Here is a 21,771-nt window from a genome sequence, read left to right as displayed (position 1 = left end):
TTCTGTTCTTTTTCAGGTGTCTGAGCAGCTTCACAAGGCTCCCGCGCCCTCCATGGGGGAGATGACCACAACAGACACATCAAACAGGCCCAGTTCAGAGGACAGCAAACATGCTCTACCTAAGAAGCCTGGGCTCACAGATGGAGCTGGTGCCACTGATACAGGGCCTAAGGAAGCCTCCCAGGCACAACTCACCCCTCCACCACTGCCATCCATAGATAAAGGGAGTAAAGTACAGGAGAGCTACCCTGGGAAGGTGGAGACTGCTGGGATTGAAGGTCAGAAAGCAGCTTCAGAGGAGCCCATGGAGCTGGACTCTAGTAACTGGAGGAGGCCCTCTAACACCACAGACTCTCAGGTCAACCAAACAGAATCTGAGACCCCCCTGACTGTTGTGGAGACACAGCAGAAAGTGAGTGACAGCGGCCGGACACCAGAGCTGTCTCTAGAGGAGCTGAGTATCAGTTCCAGGCAGCAGCAGCTCCAAACCTCAGCACCCAAGGTCGCTGTGGTCGCCAGCGGGACCGATCAGGGCTCAGTACGAAGGCCAAACAGGAAAAGGAAGCTTCTTGAGGATGTGGAGTCTGGAAAAACGCTGCTGCTTGATGCCTACAGGGTTTGGCAGCAGGGACAGAAAGTCATGACGTATGACCTGGGACGCATTGAGAAGATCATGTCTGAGACTTACATGCTCATTAAACAGGTAAACCTCTTCATGACACACTATGTTATATACTTCTAGATGAAGTGGTTAACAGTTTTATCATGATTTGATATCTAAAAACCTTAAACACTTTTAAGAGCTATTTTATGTCCATTTATTGGGCTGCATTATATATACACCCGTGAGACCAGTAAACCAGTATGTAATGCCCAGACATACCCTGTCATGACCACAATTGCAGCTGCAACCATCACAACTTTCACTTGCTCTGGCGAGGCTTAAAATTCCCCCCCATTCATCCTGGACTGTAAGCAGCCACTTTGCAGCCCGAAATGGGCTCAAATATGTGGCCTGGGGTCCATTTTTAACAGCTTTTCTCCCTCTTTTGGTCATAATCCTGCATTTAAAGAGAACAACGGCATACTTTGAAATAGGGATATACCATATTGGTATCAGCAGAAAGTAGCAATAAAAGTTAAATATTGGTAAATAGGAACATTTCTTTTTTTTTTTAAGATATATTTTTTGGGCTTTTTAGTGCCTTTATTGGACAAAGGAAGACAGTGGATAGAATCGGAAATGGGATGAGAGTGGGGAGGGACATGCGGCAAAGGACCACAGGCCAGATTTGAACCCAGGTTGCCCGTGTACATGGATAGCACATTTGACCACTAGGCCATCTGTGCTGTTTGGGATGTGATGTGTAAGATATCTGTTTAGCCAGTAGTAATGCAGGTTTGCTTGCACGTTTTAGTGTAACACTCAGAATATGTGAACTTTTTCTCTCACATTTGACCATGAAAACAGATCAGTTTGTCCAACAGGTCACTTTCTCTGTCCTGTAAAACAGTTATTTGATTCAACAGCTACTTGATGCCAGCATAAAATTGATAAGCTGTAACAGATAAACACTAATAACTGATATCTATGGCCAGTGGCAATTTTGTGTAAGCAGGGCCGATATCTGCCAATGTTGATGTTAAACTGATGCATCTGTGCATCCTGAATTGGTATCGGCTAAAATGAGTTTAGAAAATAGAAGACTTTTGGATGTTTGCAAAAATCCAATATTGTGCATCCCCACTACTAAAGTAAGTAACCCTCTGGAGCACTGGTTTGATCAAAAAACTTTTTAAAAACAACATGACCAGTGGAGATAAGCAGTGCGACTTGCGGTCACTACTTCACAACTATCATTGTAGTCCGAGGGATTGGTTAACTAGCAGCAGTATTTGTTACTAGAAGAGCTCCACAGCTGCAGAGAAACTGCATGCTGTAGACTTTGCTAAAAGCATTAAGAACCTCACACAGAAAGCCTGCATCTGTTAGAGACGTGCAGCCTGTACTCCAGGTGTAACTGACTAATCATTCTTTGGACAGTGGTGCAGTGGTATTTGACATCACAGTATAGATTTGATTTAGATCAGGATTATATGATTATCCAAATAGATGATATCCTAGGGCCCAGCTTCACAATCACATACATTTGTACCAAATGCAAACAGGGTATAACATAATGTGACTGTTGAGCTACACATCTTTTTAGGACATTTATCGAAACAATTGCTCCATTTAAAATAAATATAACCTTCTGTTGTTCACTATAGACAGCCTCATTTCCCATCTTTAAGTTTACACTTATATATGTACAAAAGATGATGTTTTTAGGGGTCATATCAGGTTATATTGTTTTACATGCTGCATGCACGTCATCTGTTGTCGCATTTTTTCTCTGAAATCTAAAATATTTCTACACGGCTAATTTATACCCAGTAGAAGAGTTAATTATCTGTCTTCTCTTAGCTGCCTGCCTTTCCCTACCTGCCCCTTGAAGTTTTACTTGATGTAAACAGAAAAAAAATTGAAACTTTGGAAAGTTCAAAGTAAAGGCTTCAGAAAGAAAATGATATGGATAGTTCTTTTACATTCAAATATTGATCCATTTCTGAGGGATTTTAGAACTGTAGTAAAGTATGACACAGTTTTATGAGTGTTCTTCAGATATGTGGTTGACAAGGGGAACACCACACCTTACAAAATCTATGAAGTCAAAAACTTGCAGGTAGAAAATGTAATGCTCTGCAAGCCACTTCCTCATCAGCTGGTTATAGAGGAAGCAAACTTTATGTCTACCTGCCAGCTACTCGTATATTAATGCACGCTCATGTCCCAGAGAATTCTAAATTGAGCTCTTACTGTTTTTTTAAAATGTTTGACAAATTTATTTAATCAATAAATTTGCCTTTCATTTTTTCTCAAATGTATTCAGATTTGCCTAACATCACCATACGAATCAATTGATCACATGTTCTGACAAAGAATGTTAAAGATAATTGGAGATCTTTGGCTTTCACTGGCCTTCAGACTTTCACTGTTCTTCTTCCCAACATTCTCAGACTGAATGGAGTGTTTTCAGACACTTGGGTTTGTTTTTTTTGTTTTTTTTTTCTGGATAAAGTTTAAGTTTATTTTTTATTTGAAGGTGCATCTAAAAACTTAGAATATCATGTAAAAGTTCACTTTTTTCCTTTGATTTACTTCATAAGTTTGACTTTTGAAAATTCTAGATCCATCTCATACAAAGTGAAGTTTTTCAAGACTTCTTTGTTTTAAGCTTGATGATTTCAGCTTACAAAAGTTTAAACTCCACTATTTTATATTGTAGAAAAGTCCAATTTGTAAAGGTTGTCTGAGCCTTCATTCTCTCACTCCGGTTCAGTACACAACCACAATCATGGGGAAGACTGCTGACTTTGACTGTTGTCTAGAAGACGATCGTTATCATCCTCCACGAGCAGGGTAAGCTGCAGAAGGTCATTGCTGAAAGTGCAGGCTGTTCTCAGTCTGTATCTAAGTATATCGAAGGAAAGTTGACTGGAAGGAAAAAATGTTGTAAGAAAAGGAGCATGAGCAACATGGATGAGTTCAGCCTTCAGAGGATTGTCAAACGAAGCAGATTCAAGAACTCAGGGGAGATTCACAAGGAGTGGACTGAGGCTGGAGTCAGTGGATCAAGAGCCACCACACAGACAGGTCCAGGAAATGGATTTAAAGTGTTGTGTCCCTTGTGTGGAGCCACTCCTTAATCAAAGATGTCATCAGCTTTTCATCTGGGCTAAGGAGAAAGAGAGTTGGACCATTGCTCAGTGGTTCAAAGTCCTGATTTCAGGTAAAAGTAAATTTAGCGTTTAATTTGGAAATCAGTGTCCCTAATTCCAGAGAAAGATCAGAGAGGCACAGAATCCAAGGTGCTTGAAGGCAGTCTGGATATGGTTGGAGGCGCCATGCCATCTGTTTGTGTTGGTCCACTTTCCTTTATCAAGTCAAGGGTCAACGCTGTCAACGGTCTACCAGGAGATTTTAGAGACCTTTATGCTTCCATCTGCTGAGAAGCTTTGAGATACTGATTTCCTTTTCACCTGCCCACAGTGAAGCCAAAACTACTAGAAACCGGTTTGACCTGAACCCCGTAGAGAATCTTTGAGGAAATGTCAAGAGGACATTGAGGGACACCAGACTCAAGAATACAGACAAGCTGAAGGCTGCTATCAGAGCAACCTGGGCTTTGTAACACCCCACGAGCATAGAGGGCTCGAAGGAATTTGTGTAGGAGTAGCTGCAAGCAATTACTGTATAAATGAGCATAATTTTCCAGAAGGTCAACATTTCTGTGTTATAAATTCTTTTCTGGACTGATGCTTTGTAATATTCTAATATTTTATGATTTTTGATTTTCATGAGCTGTAAGCCATAATCATCAAGATTTAAACAAAAACACGATTTGAAGTATTTCACTTTGAATGAGATGGATCTAGAGTATATAGAAGTTTTACTTCTTGAATTAAATCAAAGGAACTTTTTCATGATACTCATTTTTTTAGATGCACCTGTTCACATTCGGGAAGTTGTACTTATCAACAGAAAAGCAAAAGGAAATGTAATGGATATGGATGTTTTTGATAATCAACAGTTAACTTTAGGGTCTTTAAAGGTTTTGCAAAGTCATCAAATCTTCATATGAGCCCTTTTAAAAAGCATTAGACATAGGAAACCCTGATTGTAACCTAACAAGAAAATAACACACTTTAGAGTAGGTGATTTCCCTGTTTTGGTTTTAAAATGATGCAGCAGTCAGTGAGCTGTGGTTTTTGCTTTCGTCCTTAACCCAGATCTAACCTCTTTCACTTCATTTTCTTAATGTTTCCCCTGAAAGAGGGGACTGACTCTTAAAGTAGTAAGTGCTATTTTTAAGCCTCAAAAGGGATTTTTTTCCTCATCAATAATACCAATAGGGGATTTTTTTTTACATTTTCCCCAGAACTCCTCAAATTAATGCATCTCAGGTTTTTTTATTTGCAGATGCCATGAGGTTGCATTTTAATGGAGTGGATGTGTTCATTCTCCCATACACAGAGATATTTGAAAGAGTTGTTGCCAAAATTTAAAATGTGTTGTGATGGTTGCAGACTGCCTATTATTTATGTCCATGTGCCCTGTGTGCAGAGGCTCTTGTCCCCCGAAGTGAGTTGTCTGGTTTTCAGAAGCAGCCTGTGGCTCATTTTCCACATGCTACTCCTCACTCTGCCCCTATGCCTATCAATAATAAATGCCAAAAAAATCATAAAAATTATAAGAAGTGTGTGTGTGATATAGTACTAAAACTGAGCCTCAATTCTGTCTGGACTGCAAAATTTTAAGACAAACATATAATCGACTCCCTGTGTTATGTCAAATTTGTCACTGCTGTAGAAAGTGCCAGAAAGACCAGCCATTTATCTTTGCATCCCTCGAGAGCAAAGGCTCCCCTGTTTTTGAAACTTAGTCCCACTTCTAGGCTTTCGAAGACATTGATGTTACCGTTGCAGAACAGCCCTTTTCAGCTTGTACAATCATATCGAGCTGAAGATCAATACTGGCCTTACAAGAGTTGCCTTGTCACTGGCTGTGTAATGCAAGAGAGGCTTTAGCTGGAGTGGGAGGGCAGTAGGCGAGGGAAGAGGAGGACTTCAACAGCTCCTGTTTCGTTTTTAGTTGCTCAGGTTGCTTCTAAAATTCTTCTCTGTGCTCTTGAGGAGAAAACAAAGCGAATACTTTGTTAGACACACCCATTGTGGAAAGAGGCCAGAACTAGCCCGGACATGTTTTCTGTCACTAAATGAGTTATGTAATTAATAAGCTCAGACATTTTCCAGAAGCTCCTTGTTTTCATGCATCTACCTAGATCTGCAGACATTTAGTGGTTTAATGATCTTTTACTCTGCGCAGCTATACCTAAAATTTAGAGCTACACTTTGTTTTTTCTGGTTAATTTTATTAGTTTTCTGCATTTATCAGCTTAGCATTTTGATAAAATTTTGACAGCATAATCTGTTATTGTCCTGACTCATCTGATACCATTATCCTATCACCAGATTTGCTGTTTACTATAACAGAAATTTGAACAAATAAACCTGCATCTTTGCCTCGCTGTGTCACCTCTCCATGACTCCTCATGGTGATGTTTGTGACATTAATGAGAGGAGCATAAACCGATGTTGAGTGACTGACAGAGAAGTCGATATTAGGGTAAAATAAGACTGGAAAATACTGAGACAGTAGTGAAAAGATGTTGAGAAAAGGCATGACAACATGTGATTCTGACTCCAAATTGTGTCAAAAGTTTCAGTTTCTTTTCTCCAGTTATTCAGTTTTTATTAGGCTGGAGATATACCTGTTGTTTTACCTAGTGTTTGCATATGTGTCCAACTGCATGATGAGCCTCCTGGTAAATATGCAGTGCCTATTAAAAGTATTCACCCCCATTGGATGTTTTACCCATTCATTGATTTTTATAAATCAATCATAGTCAATATAATTAGCCTTTTTGTCAAAAAATTACCTAAGTGAAAATAGATTTCTACAAAGTAATGCCAACTAAACAAAAACATGTAATGTAAAATAAGTGACTGCATAAATATTCTCCCCCTCTAAAGTGTTTGACCTATTTTAGCAGAGGTCCAGCCAGTTAGTGCTAGTAGTCTCACATTTAGTGAAATGGGGATCACCTGAGTGCAGTGAATGTGTCTCAATTGATTGTAGTATAAAGACACCTGTGTCTGGAAGGTCCAGTCTCTGGTTAATCAGTATTCCTGACTACCATTAAACCATGAAGACAAGAGAACACTCCAAGCAACTCAGAGAAAAGGTTATTGAAAAGTATAAGTCAGGGGATGGGTACAAAGAAAATTCCAAGGCTCTGAACATCCCCCAGAGTTCAGTTAAATCCATCATTAAGAAATGGAAGCAATATGGCACATGAGTAAATCTGCCTAGATCAGGCCATCCTCACGAACTGAGTGAGCGTGCAAGAAGCAGACTAGTGAGAGAGGCCACCTATGACTACTCTGAGGGTGTTACAAGCTTCAGCAGCTGAGATGGGGGAGACTCTGCAGACAACAACTGTTGGCCAGGTTCTTCACCAGTCAAAGCTTTATGGGAGAGTGGCAAAGAGAAAGCCGCTGTTGAAGAAAACTCAGATGAAGTCTCCAAAAGGCATGTGGGAGACTCCATGGTCAAGTGGAGGAAAGTTTTTGGTCTGATGACACCAAATTGGAGCTCTTTGGCCATCAGACAAGACGCCAAAAACACTGCACATCACCACAAACACAACATCCCCATTGTGAAGCATGGTGGTGGCAGCATCATGCTGTGTGGGTGCTTCTCAGCAGCCAGCCCTGGAGGGCTTGTAAAGTTAGAGGGTAATATGAATGCAGCACAATATAGGGAAATCCAGGAGGACAATCTTATTCAGTCTGGAAGAGAACTATGCCTTGGAAAAAGATTTATTTCCAGCAAGACAATGACCTGAAGCATACAGCGAAAGCTACACAGAAATGGTTTAGAGACAACAAGGTGAATGTTCTGGAGTGGCTGAGTCAAAGCCCAGACCTCAAACCAGAAGAGAGTCTGTGGCTGGACTTGAAAAGGGATATTCATGCCCAATCTCAATCCAACCTGACAGAGCCTGAGCAGTTTTGTAAAGAAGAATGGAGTAAAATTCCAGATGTGCAAGCCTGATTAAGACCTATCCACACAGATTCAGGGCTGTGATTGCAGCCAAAGGTGAATCTACTAAATACTGCCTTGAAGGGGATGAATATTTATGCAGTGACTTATTTTACATTACATATTTGTATTTAATTGACATTGTGGACATCTGTTTTCAATTTGACATTAAGGAGGTGTTTTGTATTTTATTTGTGAAAAATAGCCAAATTATATTGACCATGATTGATTTTATAAAATCAATTAAAGGGGTGAATAATTTTTATAGGCAAGGGCAGTCCTCACAAATGTCTCTTTAGTTTCATTATTTTGTGAAAATATCCATCAGATATGAATTTAATGAAAACCAAACGAATACTGATGTCTACTCGCTTCTTGTTTCTGGGTTTTTCTAAGTCCAGTTTCGTCTGTGGTGGAGCAAAAGCGTGCTTTGTTGAAATAAAATCAGATGACTGAGTCGGCGATTGAAGAATATTCCATTTCTTTCCCTTCAGAAACTCTACGGTTGCTTTTACAGTATGTTTTGGGTCATTATCCATCTGCAATGTAATGCTCCATGAGAGTGTAGCCTTAAACACTTCAGAATCCAACCTGCCACTTCTGTCAGCATCTAGAGCCTGTTCCATTGGCAGCCATTCATGCCCATACCATAACACTGCGCCCGCCATGTTTGACAGATGATGGGATATGCTTTGGATCAGGAGCTGTTCCTTTCCTCCTCCAAACCTTTCCCACTTTCATCATTCTGGTTCAAGTTTATCTTGGTTTCATCTGTCCAAAGAATTCGATGCCAGATCTGGGAAGCTTTTTTAGAGTTTTTCATGTAAAGATTAATTCTAGTCTTCCTGTGGTTTGCGCCTTGTTGTAAAGCCTCTGTATTTATATTCATAAAGGCGTCTGTTGATTGTAGACTTTGTAGACTTTGACAGTGATTCAACAAACGCCTCCACGGTATTCTTGACTTGTCTAGGTGTCACAAAGGCTTTTTTTTTTTTCATCAAGGAAAGGAGTCTGTGATCATCCACTTTAGTTGTCTTCTGTGATCTTCCATGTCTTTTCATGTTACTGAGCCTGCCAGAGCATTCTTTCTGTTTAATGATTTTTCAGACGTCTTATGCCAGCTGTCTGATAGATTTTTTTTTCTAGCCTAATTATGGCCTCCTTTACCTGTATTGATACCTCCTTATATGTCATATGGTTATCTCCAATCAAGCAGCTACAAGATATTATTGCAACACTTGAAATCATCTCCAGACCCTTAATCTGCGTCATTTGTTCTGGGATAAGGAGGGAACAGACCACACATGCCATGAAACTCTTCTTGTACGACTGATTACCTCATACTTTATTAGTCATAGCTCATCCTAATGATTTCTTCCTATGATAAAAGGATGCTCTTGACAGTCAGTCCACTTTTTCTGCCATCACAGTCCATCATGTCTCATTTAGTGAACAGTTTTGTTGATGTGATAGAAGATGACGTCTTGAAATTGGTCTTATTCTAATTATAATTGCCATGTGATATTGATAAGACATCACTGAAAACTCTCTGTGGTTTTGCTGTGAACCAGACGTGAACTGAAAGCAGTGAGCTGGGATGTGCAGCCTCAGTCCATTAAACAATTTGGCGTCATTCAAAAAGGAGAATGAGGCAGCTGTAAAATAAATAAATAAATAAATAAACTTCCCCTTTGGGGTGTCCCCGAACCGATGCATACAACGGGCTGCCGGAGGGAAAGGAACAGCTGTGTGAGCAAGATTGCAGCTAAGTGTGTGATGCAGGGGAAGCTGCTCATCTCGCCGACTCCCACTCTATCCATCCACATTGACAGTATAGAGGGGCCTTAACATGAGCCTTTCTGTACTGCTGCTGTGATCAGAGGGAAATGATCCAAAGGAATCCTCCCTCCTCTCAAACAGAATCCCAGCACTTAGTTTTTTTGGCTTTTGTGCTGTTGTGAGTGAGAGTGAGTGGTATGTAAACAGGACAGGTCACCTCAGAGATATGTAGTGATTTGCTGTCGCAGGTGCTGAACACAGAAGTTTGGCAGAATAGAAAGAGATGTTTATAAAGATCGGGAACGCCTGATACCGATTTACTTCCTTATACCAAAACCATTTCCTAGACCTGAGTTTTGGCCTTCATAGAGTTCCATCGACACTAAAACAGCAGAAAAATGCATGTTTTTAAATGACTTAACAGCTTTCGGTGCCACTACTAACTTATAAGGGGTATGATGTGCTTTTGATATTTTTTTTGTCTATTAAACACACTTGTTGCAGAGATTTATCTGTTGTGTTGCATCAGTTTAGTTAGTTAGTGAAGTTTATTTCAATAGTGTAAAAAGCATAACAAAGAAAAATGGTCATAAACTTTCAGAAGGCGCATGCAAATTTTGAAGAGAAAAATGAAACAAAACAATTACAAGACCACTTAATGATCAAGATGTCACGTTTGAAAACTTGTTTAATCCCACCCCTTCTTAATAAAATACAAAAATTCACATTGATTTCAACAATAATATTGTTCTACACAATATAGATAAGCTACTTAGAGCAACAACCTTTAAGTTGTGCTAAAAATCTATCTAATTCAAGATATGACCTCTTATATGAGCTTCTTAGTACAAAAATAGAACTGTTTGTTAATCTGTATAAAAAATAATCACAGAAAGGTTTATCTGAATCAAATACTAATAATAATAATACGTTTTACCCCATTCCTACATGTTTAAACAACCAAAAGACAATATTTTGGAATTAAAACAGGTAGAGAATAAAATAAAAACTACACTGAACTTTAAGATCAATGATAAAGAATAAATACCAAAACAGCTCAATAAGCTGTAAGTACCTGGTGAGAATCAAACCCTTTCCTCATCCCTGCACCTGGTGAAAATCACCCCCTTATACAGCTCTTTGAACTGATTTATGTTTGGACAATGTTTTAATGTTTAATGCTGGCAGTTAGCACATCTGCTGATTTAGAGATTTGTTATTGAGTAGAAGATGTAACATGTTTGGCAAACCCTGATCTCCTTTCATTGTTAAACACGGAAGAAAACATTTGTGTCGTGGGAGAGTTTGAAAAAACACAAGTTTCAGCCAATTACTAAGTTGTTATGTTAAACATCAGCATGTAAGAATGCAGGATGTTGTTCCTGATATCTGATTTGCTGATACTTATAATTCATATTAGATGATACTAATATGTGAATGTTGTCCAGTCTAGGCTGAATGATGTGGGAAAATTATCTAATTGTAGGGATGCAGGATATCGGATTTTTGTCAATATCCAATATTCTTATATTTACAAATTAGTTTCAGCCTATACCGATATGGATTCTGATATGGAAATATAGTTTAGACCTAAAACTTCAGTCCTTAAAACACACAATTTAAAGTTTGAAGATGAACAAATGAACAAATTTTAGTTCATAAAGCACATTTTAAGGCAATGTTCCCCAACTATTTTTGGAGCCCCCCCCTACATGTACCTTAGCAAAGCGGAGCCCCCCAGGACCCAAGGGAGAAAAACATGTGACACACTGCCACCAAAAATCAACAGTGATTTGAATCGTTTCACTGATAAAACCCTGAAAAGGCTCTATGCACTACGCAAGCTTTTCTTATCAAAAGACCTGTATGAACTACTTAATAGCTGCTTTATCATGGTTTTAGTCAATAGTTGCATCTAATTGCCTCTCTGGTGATGAATAAAGAAAAAGACCTCAGCTGACAAGGGTCTGTAACTAATGTGTTTGTATGGCCAATATTTACTGCTGATTTGGCGGATTTTAATAGCTTAAATATCAGTTATAAATGCCATACCAATATAATGCCAATAATATTGTGCATCCCTATCTGATTGCATTTTTTCCCAATATTGTGACTATTTTTTAAGTAATTCATCTTCAACCAACACAAGCAATAAATCATTCTATAACCATTATATTGTGTTGGTTATAACCAACACCAGTTAGATAGATTAATATATGGCTAAACTATTTTTTTAAATATCTAATTGCGATTATTTTGGCTCATATTGCAACTTCTATAAGAACTGTTTGATTGAAGGGGATGATCATTTTAATAGCATTCTCACTGTGATGTAGATAATGTATAAAAACAAGAAAAGTGGGGTTTTTTTAAGCTATTGAAAAGAGACTCGATTGTTTGCATGATGTGTAGAGCATAACATCTCTGCTTCAAAAATGTTGTATTTAACTGGAATTCGGCGCACATTTCAGACTAAAGAAATGATACACCTGTGATTTGAAAATGGCAGTGGGACATAATTGTGATTTCATCTAGATTTCTGGTAATAGAGTCAAACTGTATGCGTTGCATGTGTATGCTTCTGGTTTGGAGAACAAGAAAGTGATTCATTATAATTGTAAAGGGTTTTTAAATCTTGGATGTACATGCTTAAATCTTTGGCACTTTTTTCTGCTACTGTCTGTCAAAATAATCAAGGTTTGGTCGCCTTTTTACTAGAGTAAGCATAAAGTCCAGTCCTTTGGAGGTTCCTGTTTAGAAAACAGTTACAAACCAGCACCAGATTAACTAGACAACAACACACACCAGTGTTTGCCACACATAGATGAAACTCAGGTTGGCCACCCAGGTATACTTGCAGGCTGTCAGGCATTTTTGCTGACCCTTTTTTCTGCTTGTTTTTGAAAGAATCTATATATAATCAACATCCGTGCATGGGAGAGGTGCCCATTTATGCTTAAGTGCACTTTTGAAGGAATGGCATTTCTTCAGCTTCTTATGATGAAGTTTTAACTTTTTTGCAGCTGAATTTTTATCCTATTCTTCTGCATTCTAGGACGATGGTTGCAATAAGCCATCTCATTAACAATTAGCCTTCAAACATGCAGCTATCTGCCGTGATTACACTGTATCAAATGAGTCATTTACAGAGGCAAGTGATATTTGAGCATCTTTATGCAAAGTGCAGCTGATGAATACTGTTAAAAGAGCAAAAACATACAAAACTAACATGAAATGAGGTGGAAGGGATGACCCCTTTCTGCCACCCCTACCACCCATGCATTTCAGTCTGGGAAAAGCTCTGCACGTGAAGTAAAAAGTCCCACAGTACAGTACATCAGAAATGGACAAATGCATTTACTTACATACGTTTAGCTACTGGGGGTTCTTTATGGCACTAATGTCTGTATGAGGTGCTGTGAAAGCCAACCAAAACTGTATGAAGATGTGTTGCTTTGCCTTTTATGACCTTGTCGTGTCTCTTCTCCTCTGTCAGGTGGATGAGGACGTAGCTCTGGATCAAGCTGTGAAGTTCTGCCAAATACAGTTGGCCACCTCTGCCCAAAGACAGGTAAAACATTTAAACTGGGCATGCTCACCGTTCATCATGCTTGCCACCTCTACAGTGTGCTCTGTGCATATGCCTGAAGTTCAGATGAGTTTCTTTTCCAAAACAGAGCAGAATCATGTGTTTGACTGGAGCCGACACTCTGATTTATGGGGAGCATAATGACTGTTTTCCGAGTTTTTGTAACTCTCCTTTCCTCCTCCACTATGCTAAACTGGTCAAGAACGCTGAGGAGCTTAATGTGTCAGAGGGGTGTAGCTAATCATCAGTCTGGATCGATACATCAGATGGTTGAACAATGATCCAGTTAAATCAATGGAAAGTCAAAGCAACAACTACATAACTTTCCTAAGATACACCTTTATTTTGAAATTCCCACTGTGCACCACTTTGGCAGTTTTCACCAAGCTATACATCATCTTGAACTTTCAAACAAGCTAGCAGTAATCTGACAATGGCAAAAATCTGAGATAGGGAAAGAGCTCTGTGTAAAAGGACATAAACTCCACCTGGGCAGGCCACCCAGAATTAATTACTGACTATGAACAGAGTTTTCCTTTTTATTTCTTATCTTTATATGATTGCCATCTCATTTCCTGATAAAAACATTCTTCCTTTATTATCTGCCCATTGCTTAAGTAGTGCCACTAGCCTCTCATACTGGCTCTGTACAGACGCATCCCTACAAACACAACTGGCCTACAGTACCAAAACAAATATCAAACATATGTCATAGCATTAGCAAATCTGGCTGAAAGAAGCCAGGGTAGTTCCAAATAGAGAGCCGAAAGAGCCTGATCTTTTATCTGAACTGAGCCAAACAATCCAGATCAGTGCTGCACAATTAATCTAACCGCAATTGTAGTGTCAGGCTGTGAAATAACATTATAGCATAAAACTGCAGTTATTTTTGTATTGAGGGCATTAGTACTTGGGAGGCTTATAAAAATGCATGTGGAAAGACCTGTAAGTTTACAGCAGTGCCATTTTTGCAATTTGTAGAAGTACCTTTCTTTAAAAAAAAAAAAAAATATATATATATATATGTGTATATATATATATTATTTTAAAGCAGTACATTTAAAACTTCAGAGTTTGAATTTTTATGCCACTCAGTAATTGTATGTTTTGAGTTGAGAAATACAAACTTCAGAACTATAATTTTCCTTATCAGATAACCAAGCAAGTAGACTCATGATTCCGTTTTTTTGTATTATAGCTTAATCGCAATACTGTCCAGTTTAATAACAGTGGCAAATTATTACTTAACAATTCAGCACTGATACAGATCACTAAAAAGAGCTATAATTCCCATCACTCTGTCCCAAGTCTTTTATTAATCAAATTTAAGATCTCTGTTAAAAAAGGAAGATTCTTCAATGTTTGATCTTGTGTCACAGATTTAATCTCATTATTATCCCTAAAGTCATTCAAAACTTTCTATGAATTATGCTGCTTTTTTAAAAGTATGTAGAGTTGAAATGATGCATAAACACAGTAACGATTCAAGGCCTTGTGTGTAAATAAAAGCAAAAGAAATGTCAAAACAAGCCGAAGAGGACACAAGACTGGGTTATGACTGCAATTTAGATTCAGAAAAGGTCAAATTGATATCATAAGAGGGTTCCTGCAGATCCTTGAAGAGTGATTGTGTGTGATCTGTTTTCACAAAGCGGTCCGGTTTTGCTCAGTCCAGTTTGGCCATGGTTTAGCATATGAAGACCTGATCTTGCATATGTTTCTTTAGCTGATGCCCGTAGTCTTCCATGTTGTGATGGGAAATCTGTTTTTTAAGAGATCCAGATCATTTGTCTCAGCTCAGTAGAGTTGGTTGTTTGGCTCCCAAATGGCTCTTCATTTGGTAACAGTTTTGCTTTTTTAAACGTGGATTAAATAACAACAATGGATGGAGGAAAGAAAACTGGTACTTACGGGCTTGTTTATAAATGGCTCATCGTTACTGTCAAGATAAGGATTTTTTTTGTGCTCAGCTTAGCCTCTTAACTCAGTAGAAGACTCCTCAAGACTCTAGTCTCCCTTTATCTGACAAGACAGTCCTTGACACCAAGAGACCTGTAGAACTGAGTAAATTGTGATATTGATCTCCTTCAGGCCAGGTAAATCGGTCTAACTTTAGAAAAAAAATCACTGTTTTGTAAAGTGCAAGTATCATTCTTGATGCATGTTCACATTTTCTGATGACTATTGCAGTGTGCAGGTCCATTTAGAGCTGTTAAGTACTAACATTCCTCCATTCCCATTCATTCCTATGGCCATCCCCCACCTTCTGACCCCCAACAGACATTTATGCGTCATTAGAATCACATGACTTCATAGAACCTGTCGGTACAGAACATCACCTGAAATTGATGTCTGGCCCCCTGAATCCAATCAAGTCTTACTAAAATTGTACTATGACAGACTTTGAGATTTTGGCAAATGCAGTAGCAATGCTCAAGGAATCAATTTTATATTGTAGCCAGATTTACTCCCTATTCATTACTAAGTTGCTGTTGCTGCATTAATTTTAGTATACAGTCTGTGGTTTAGCTTTGTCATTGTTCACCTGGCCATCTGCCAAGGTGATAAACGGCTAATTTCAGTTATGTGTTATCTGAATCATAACGCAACTAAGTTATTTAGTAATGAAACTTGTTTTTTATTGCTTAAACTGTCATTTTCCAGACACATTTCAAAGAAAAAAGCAAATAACAAAAAAGTGAAAGGTAAGTAGCTAGTTGGGACTGTTCTGTGGGAGGGAAACAATCAGCCTTTACATTATGATGCCCTTGAATGTTAGTAACAAAGTTATTTCCACGGTAATTCAAACGTATTCCTGTCCAGCCTGCAGGTACCAAAAATAGCCATGAAGCATGGTGTGAATGCTCCCTGTTGTCCCCTCAGACACATGCAGGAGTTGTCATCAGTCTCAGGTTTAGCTTAGTTTGAATGTTCATTTGCACAGGCGCTATGATAATGATACACCAGGCTAAAAGACACATCACAGTATCTTAATGCATTACATAATTGTGTCTAATTGTTTTTAATCTGATGGGCTCATGTGATGCTGAAACCACTTACAGAGCTTTGTCTCCGGCCCTCATCTTCCTCATCGAGTCATTATCTGCTCTGCCTCATCCTGTGACTCCCCCTTCCTCACATCCCTCCTCCTGCCTACACAGTCAACAAGGGTCCCTCTGCCCACATCCTGTTGTCACGATGATTTTCCCCCAAACCTCACGCTCTCGAGAACTAGCTGTGGGCAAAATAAATCTCTTCCCTTGTTCACTGATCCTATCATCTTATTTTCTGCATGAGTTTTTTGTTGTTTTTTGTGTGTTTGCCTGTTGTTTGGGTGTTCATGTGTAATAATTAGAAAGTGAGATAACGGTGAGAAAGCTACAAGCCTCATTTCTCAAAATGTGTAAGAAACCCGAAAAGAAAATGAGAAATCCTCCTCTTAAACAGAAGAAGTGGTTTACAATTTGAAGGGGCTATTCAATCTCAGGGACAGATTTCATACAAAATAAAAAGAAAAGTTGTTGCTGGACCGCCTTGCGGCAACTAAGGTGTTCCAATTATAATAAGGAATAAATGCTTAAATCCCATACTGAATCATGGCTAAATCCTGGTCAAAATCTGACAGAAAGTATTTAAACTCCCTTCACTTTTGTCTGTTGTCATGTTGCAACAAGCCTTACACACCTTAACTGGAGGATTTTCTGCCATTCTTCTTTGCAAATCCTCTCAAGCTCAGTCCAGTTGGGTGGGGACCATTGGTGGAAAGCGAAGTGTTTCCAGAGATGTTCAATAGGGTTCAAGTCAGGGCGCTGTCTGGGCCACTCTAGGACATTCACAGAGTTGTCTTGGTTGTGTGCTTAGGGCAGGGGTGTCCAAGCTTTTCCCACGAAGGGGCCACTTACAGAAAATATTGAGGATGTTGAGGTCACTTTCGTATAACTCACCTTTATGAACCTGAAGTCAGTAAACCCAGTCTTCTTGAGGTACAGAAAACAACAGTCACTTCAAGGATTTTAAGGAAGCCAGTCAGATTTTCAGGGTAACCCTGGTTAGCCCTGGCTATCACGGGCTCCACCCTGGTTAGAATGAGAATAAAGCTCCATGAACCAGAGAATTTACAGTGTTGTCTTGGTTTGAGTCACGAAAAATAAAGCACATCAGTAAATTTACCTGTAAAATGTTTGTTTACAGAATAAGCACAATAGCACTGCATAGTGCTGAATCTCAGCTATACGACAATCCATATAAACTCATACTGTCTTCACAAACTATATTTTTTTCTGTGTATTCTTATTGACAGACGAGTATAGTTTTGTGTAAGCATCCTGGACGAGCCCCCAAGGTAACACAAAACTATACTCATCTGTAAATAAGAAAATTTGGATTAAAAAAACAGTCAATCACAAGCTTCATGTTTAAATGTGGATCATTTTTCTTTTATGATTTAGAATTTACTCTGTGCAAAATTTTAAAATGGGCCAAAGGCCACATTTGGCCACCAGGTTGCTGTGGACCACTGTGGAACAGGTTTTAGTTGAGGATATCTCTGTACTTTGCTCCACTCAGCTGTCCCTCAACCCTGACCAGTCTCCCAGTCCCTGCTGCTGAAAAACACCCCCACAGCATGATGCTGCCACCACCATGCTTCACTGCTGGGATGATATTGAGCAGGTGATGAGCAGTGCCTGGTTTCCTCAAGACATAATGTTTAGAAATGAGGCCAAACAGTTCAATCTTGGTTTCATCAGACCAGAAAATCCTGTTTCTCACGGTCTGAGAGTTCTTCAGCTGCTTTTTTACAAGCTTCAAGCAGGCTTTCATGTGTTTTTCACTGAGGAGGCTTCTGTATGGCCACTAATGAAATTCAGTTATAACAAAACACTTTGAAAGACTAAAAGACTACATAAGTTTAAAACCTTTAAAAAATCTTATATAACAGCCAAACACAACATGTAAAATAAGGGATTTCACAGCATTAAGGAGATTAGTTTATATTTGTGTTGCAAATAAACCGTTTTAATCTAAAACAGGACTGGGTTCAAAAAATCGATTGTATGAGTCAGATCAGTTCTTTTTTTGAAAGTTACTGTATTGATTCATATAATCCAAAGATCGAGCTTTTAATATATGCCTTTGCAGTTTCAGGCATTGGCATAATCTATGTTGAATTTGTTTTTTTTCCTTATGTGTTGGTTAGTTTTGTAGGTCATTTAGAGACATCAGTATTAATTACTGTTTATTTCATAACTTAAGACTTCTAACAGGTACCTTCTGTTAAAGTTAAGTCTTATATGTGTAGTCTTAGTCACTCTCTAGTCCTCTGCTGTGATGCCTCTTACAGTTGTCCAGTTTGTTTGGTTTGCTTGCTGACTTGTTGGATAAGTCAATAATCGCTTGCGATGATATTTCCCTGTGCTACTAATAACACAGAGGGATACTGCACACTCTCTTCTGCAGTCTCATCTAACTCCTGCTTAGTTGTAATTATTATGATAGCAGCTCCTCTCGTGGCTTGTGTTTGTGTGTAGTTGAAAATGTGAGTGGGCACCTTGGAAGCTCTTAGCTTGAGGACATGAAAAAAAGTTGTTGCCTGCCTCTCACAGATTCACACATTCCTTCAAGCCCCCACAAGTGCAGAGCGTGATCTGGCGTGTAGTCCTGAGCCGTTTTGTAATCTGTGTATTATGTGATTCCTCGGTTTGATGCCACATCAGGAGGAAAAACAAGTCAAAGATGCATGACCCGTGATCGTGGTTGTCGATGTTTTCTGTTTGTTACACTCCTCCTCTCATGGAGCTGGTGCAGATCTCCTACAGAGCTTCTTAAAACACTCCAGTCTCAGCTGCTGTTTGAATATAAGCAGACTTGGATGTTTGTTGTTGTGGTTTTATTCTAGGGATGGGAATCACAGGATAGCACATGATGCGGTACACGATAAGTTCCCTACTGTCCTGTGAAGATCCAGCTCTTATGCAATATGTCATAACCTGACACGCCATTTGGATTTGTTTCACTCATCCATCCGGGAAAGCTTCAACAGGAAACGTTTGAGAAAAGGCAGAGGCTTTGAAAAAACTCGGAGTGTGATTGAATGAACATTCTGTCACATCTCTTTGGGCCAATCAGAGCAACAAAACAAGTGACCTAGCCGCTATCGAGCTGTGCGTGCGCAGCTACTGAGGAATAACGCGAAACATGGTGACTATAGACATATAAGTACTCGACTTTTGTCATTTTTGAAAAGAAAACAACTCACTGCTGCTGTTTGTTCTTCTTGTAACGAAGAAATGTTGTCAAGTTCTGATAAAACTGGCGCTTTAGCAGCATCCACGCCAAGCTCTTCCTCCATAGCTGCACCAGCTCTTGCTGCTGCTTGTTAACGTCACGACTCTGCTGTGCCTCAAAGTACTGCCCCTCGTCGCTGATTGGTCCTGTCACTTTCTAATCGGGCCCAAACAGTTCAGATGGGAGCTTTGCAAGATGGATTCGCCAGTGAGAAACAAGGAAACGGGCGTATCCATCCGCTTTGAAAGGTTAATATGTCATGGATTGCAGGACAATAATATATTGATGCGTCAGGTGGCCTGGGCGATATGGCCTAAAAGTCATATCACGGTATTTTTCTTGCCTTTGACGATAACTGTATTATATCACGGTGTTACAAAATTAAAAACAGATAATGCTTTTGAATCCAAATTCAAGTGCTATTGACCCCCTTCTCCCCTTAAAACAAGCCTTTGATGGCATACTAAATTTATCTCTAAGTATAAGAACACAGAAAACGTGTTTTTTGTTTTAAGTCTCTAGGTTTACTTCTCACTGCACTCCAAGTTTAGTATTTCATCTCCAACCTGATGAGGTGTGTTAAGCTTCTAGTGACTTGAACACATTTCCTAGTGAAAGCATTCACAATGAAAGCGTTTCAGAAAAATAAAAGCTGCAGACCTTTATTTTGAAGAGCTTGATGGAAGTATTGTGTTTAGCATTGAGTTAGCTTAGTTTTGGCTGCCAAACCGGAGAATACAGCTAGTTTACAGCAGCTTTTCTGACCTCATTTAACATCGCAGCCTGGATCTTTGACTCACTGTGGACTTAAAAAAGAAAGTCATAAGTTAAAATAGACTTTTAAATGGTTGTTTATGCCGTTCTAGGAGGAAGAGCCGCAGCGCTGGGCTCTGAGACCAGCCAAAGCAGCACTAAGCTCGTGTTACAGCCCAATGCAGGCTGACAGAGACAGCACACAGACTTAGTTGCGGTTCAGCCATCTGACTTTGTGAGGAAAAAACATGTTTTTGCCTGCTAACTCACACTGAGGCAGATATGATGCTGTCATTAACAAGTGTTATTGCTATTGGTCGGTAGAGTCCAAATCTCTACTGTAGACCAAATTTATATCATTTATACCGTCATGCTTTAAAATGATACATGTGCAGTATCTGCAGTGCTTGTGTGCAAGTACTTAGGCTTCAGCACTGACATCCAACACTGGTATTTGTATCTGTGCATCCCTAATGACAACTCTAGTTAGGATGATCAAACAGTGCTGTATCAATATTTCTGCACACCCCTATCGAACACATTAAAGAATATGGAAATTTGGCACTCCAGTGTTGGTCCCATTTGTGCAGGCAATTTAATTAAAATGTTCGGTTGGCCGCTCTTTCAATTGTGATGAAGAGATGACCAAACCCATGCACGACATCTACAGCTGCTCTAATCTGATTTAAAGCCCAATCTCGATAATTGCAAAGAACCATCTTTCAGTTGACATTGTGGGACCTCCGTTTGGCCGCCTTCAGCCCGCTCTGGCAAACAGCAAACCCCTGAGGAGCCCGCAGACCGGCTGCATGCTATGTGCTGCAATCCTCTCAGGTACGGTGTTTTGCTAATGGTCCAGCTGACTCGTCTGTGTCTTTTATTGATGTTTAATTCATGAAATATGAATCATCAGAGCTGTGCTTGGAGCCGCTGCATGCTCGTAGCTGTGTCGGACCGGAGGATCTATTGCTGCCTGAGCTTTTTTGGATGGTTACGCTGTTTGATTTGCCTGTTGTCTGCTGTGTGAATCCCTCAGGGACCTTCATCACACACAGCTCTGATTCAGACACAATTTGACTTGAACTCCCAGCAGAGAGAAAAAGGCATGAGAGCTCTGTTATTGCCAAATTATCCTGTGCTAACATACTGGATCTGTCAAAGATGCTTGTCATGTATAATGTGGCCCTGTGGGGTTTTAAACTCTGATAAAAGTGTTAGACATGAAATAATCAAATTTGCCCCTCACCAAGCTCTGCATGGGGCAAATCTGAATCATATCTACTCATCAGTCTGCTTTTATGAATAATACAGTGTGTAGCCCTTCTCTGGATATCAGACTTCTTGCTCCTGTTCACAGTAAAGACTATAGAGGAGGATTTGCAGCTCTTAACGGCTGGTTCTCCTCCAACCTTTCATCCATTTTACATTGAAAACTAGAGAAGGTGTATTTATTTCTTTTGACTCTGCTCCACTGTGTTGCCATGACAGCGGCTCTGGGAGCAGGGCGGCTGTTGTCACAGGTTGTTTGTGCAGCTCTTGTGTTTCTAAGTGGTCCTCTAAAGGACACACAGGAAAGTGCCTCAGAGGGACGTGGTGTCGAGCGGTGCACCCAGCACACAGTCCGGCACAAAACAGGGAGACTCTAAACCCCACCGCT

General features: G+C 39.6%; 1 protein-coding gene across 5 annotated transcripts in view; it reads left to right on the top strand.

Annotated features, from left to right (window-relative positions):
- cabin1 (calcineurin binding protein 1) overlaps positions 1-21,771 on the top strand; it is a 102,508-nt gene that overhangs the window by 65,719 nt on the left and 15,018 nt on the right. For all 5 annotated transcript variants that reach the window (XM_041786987.1, XM_041786990.1, XM_041786989.1 and 2 more), the window contains 2 exons: positions 17-703; positions 12,984-13,058. In XM_041786987.1, coding sequence (XP_041642921.1) covers positions 17-703; positions 12,984-13,058 — 762 coding nt within the window. The remainder of the gene's footprint in view (positions 1-16; positions 704-12,983; positions 13,059-21,771) is intronic.

Source organism: Cheilinus undulatus, linkage group 5 (assembly GCF_018320785.1).
Source record: "Cheilinus undulatus linkage group 5, ASM1832078v1, whole genome shotgun sequence".
NCBI lineage: Eukaryota > Metazoa > Chordata > Actinopteri > Labriformes > Labridae > Cheilinus > Cheilinus undulatus.
Note: the sequence above shows the minus strand (reverse complement) of the source record. Positions and strands in the feature narration are given on the sequence as shown.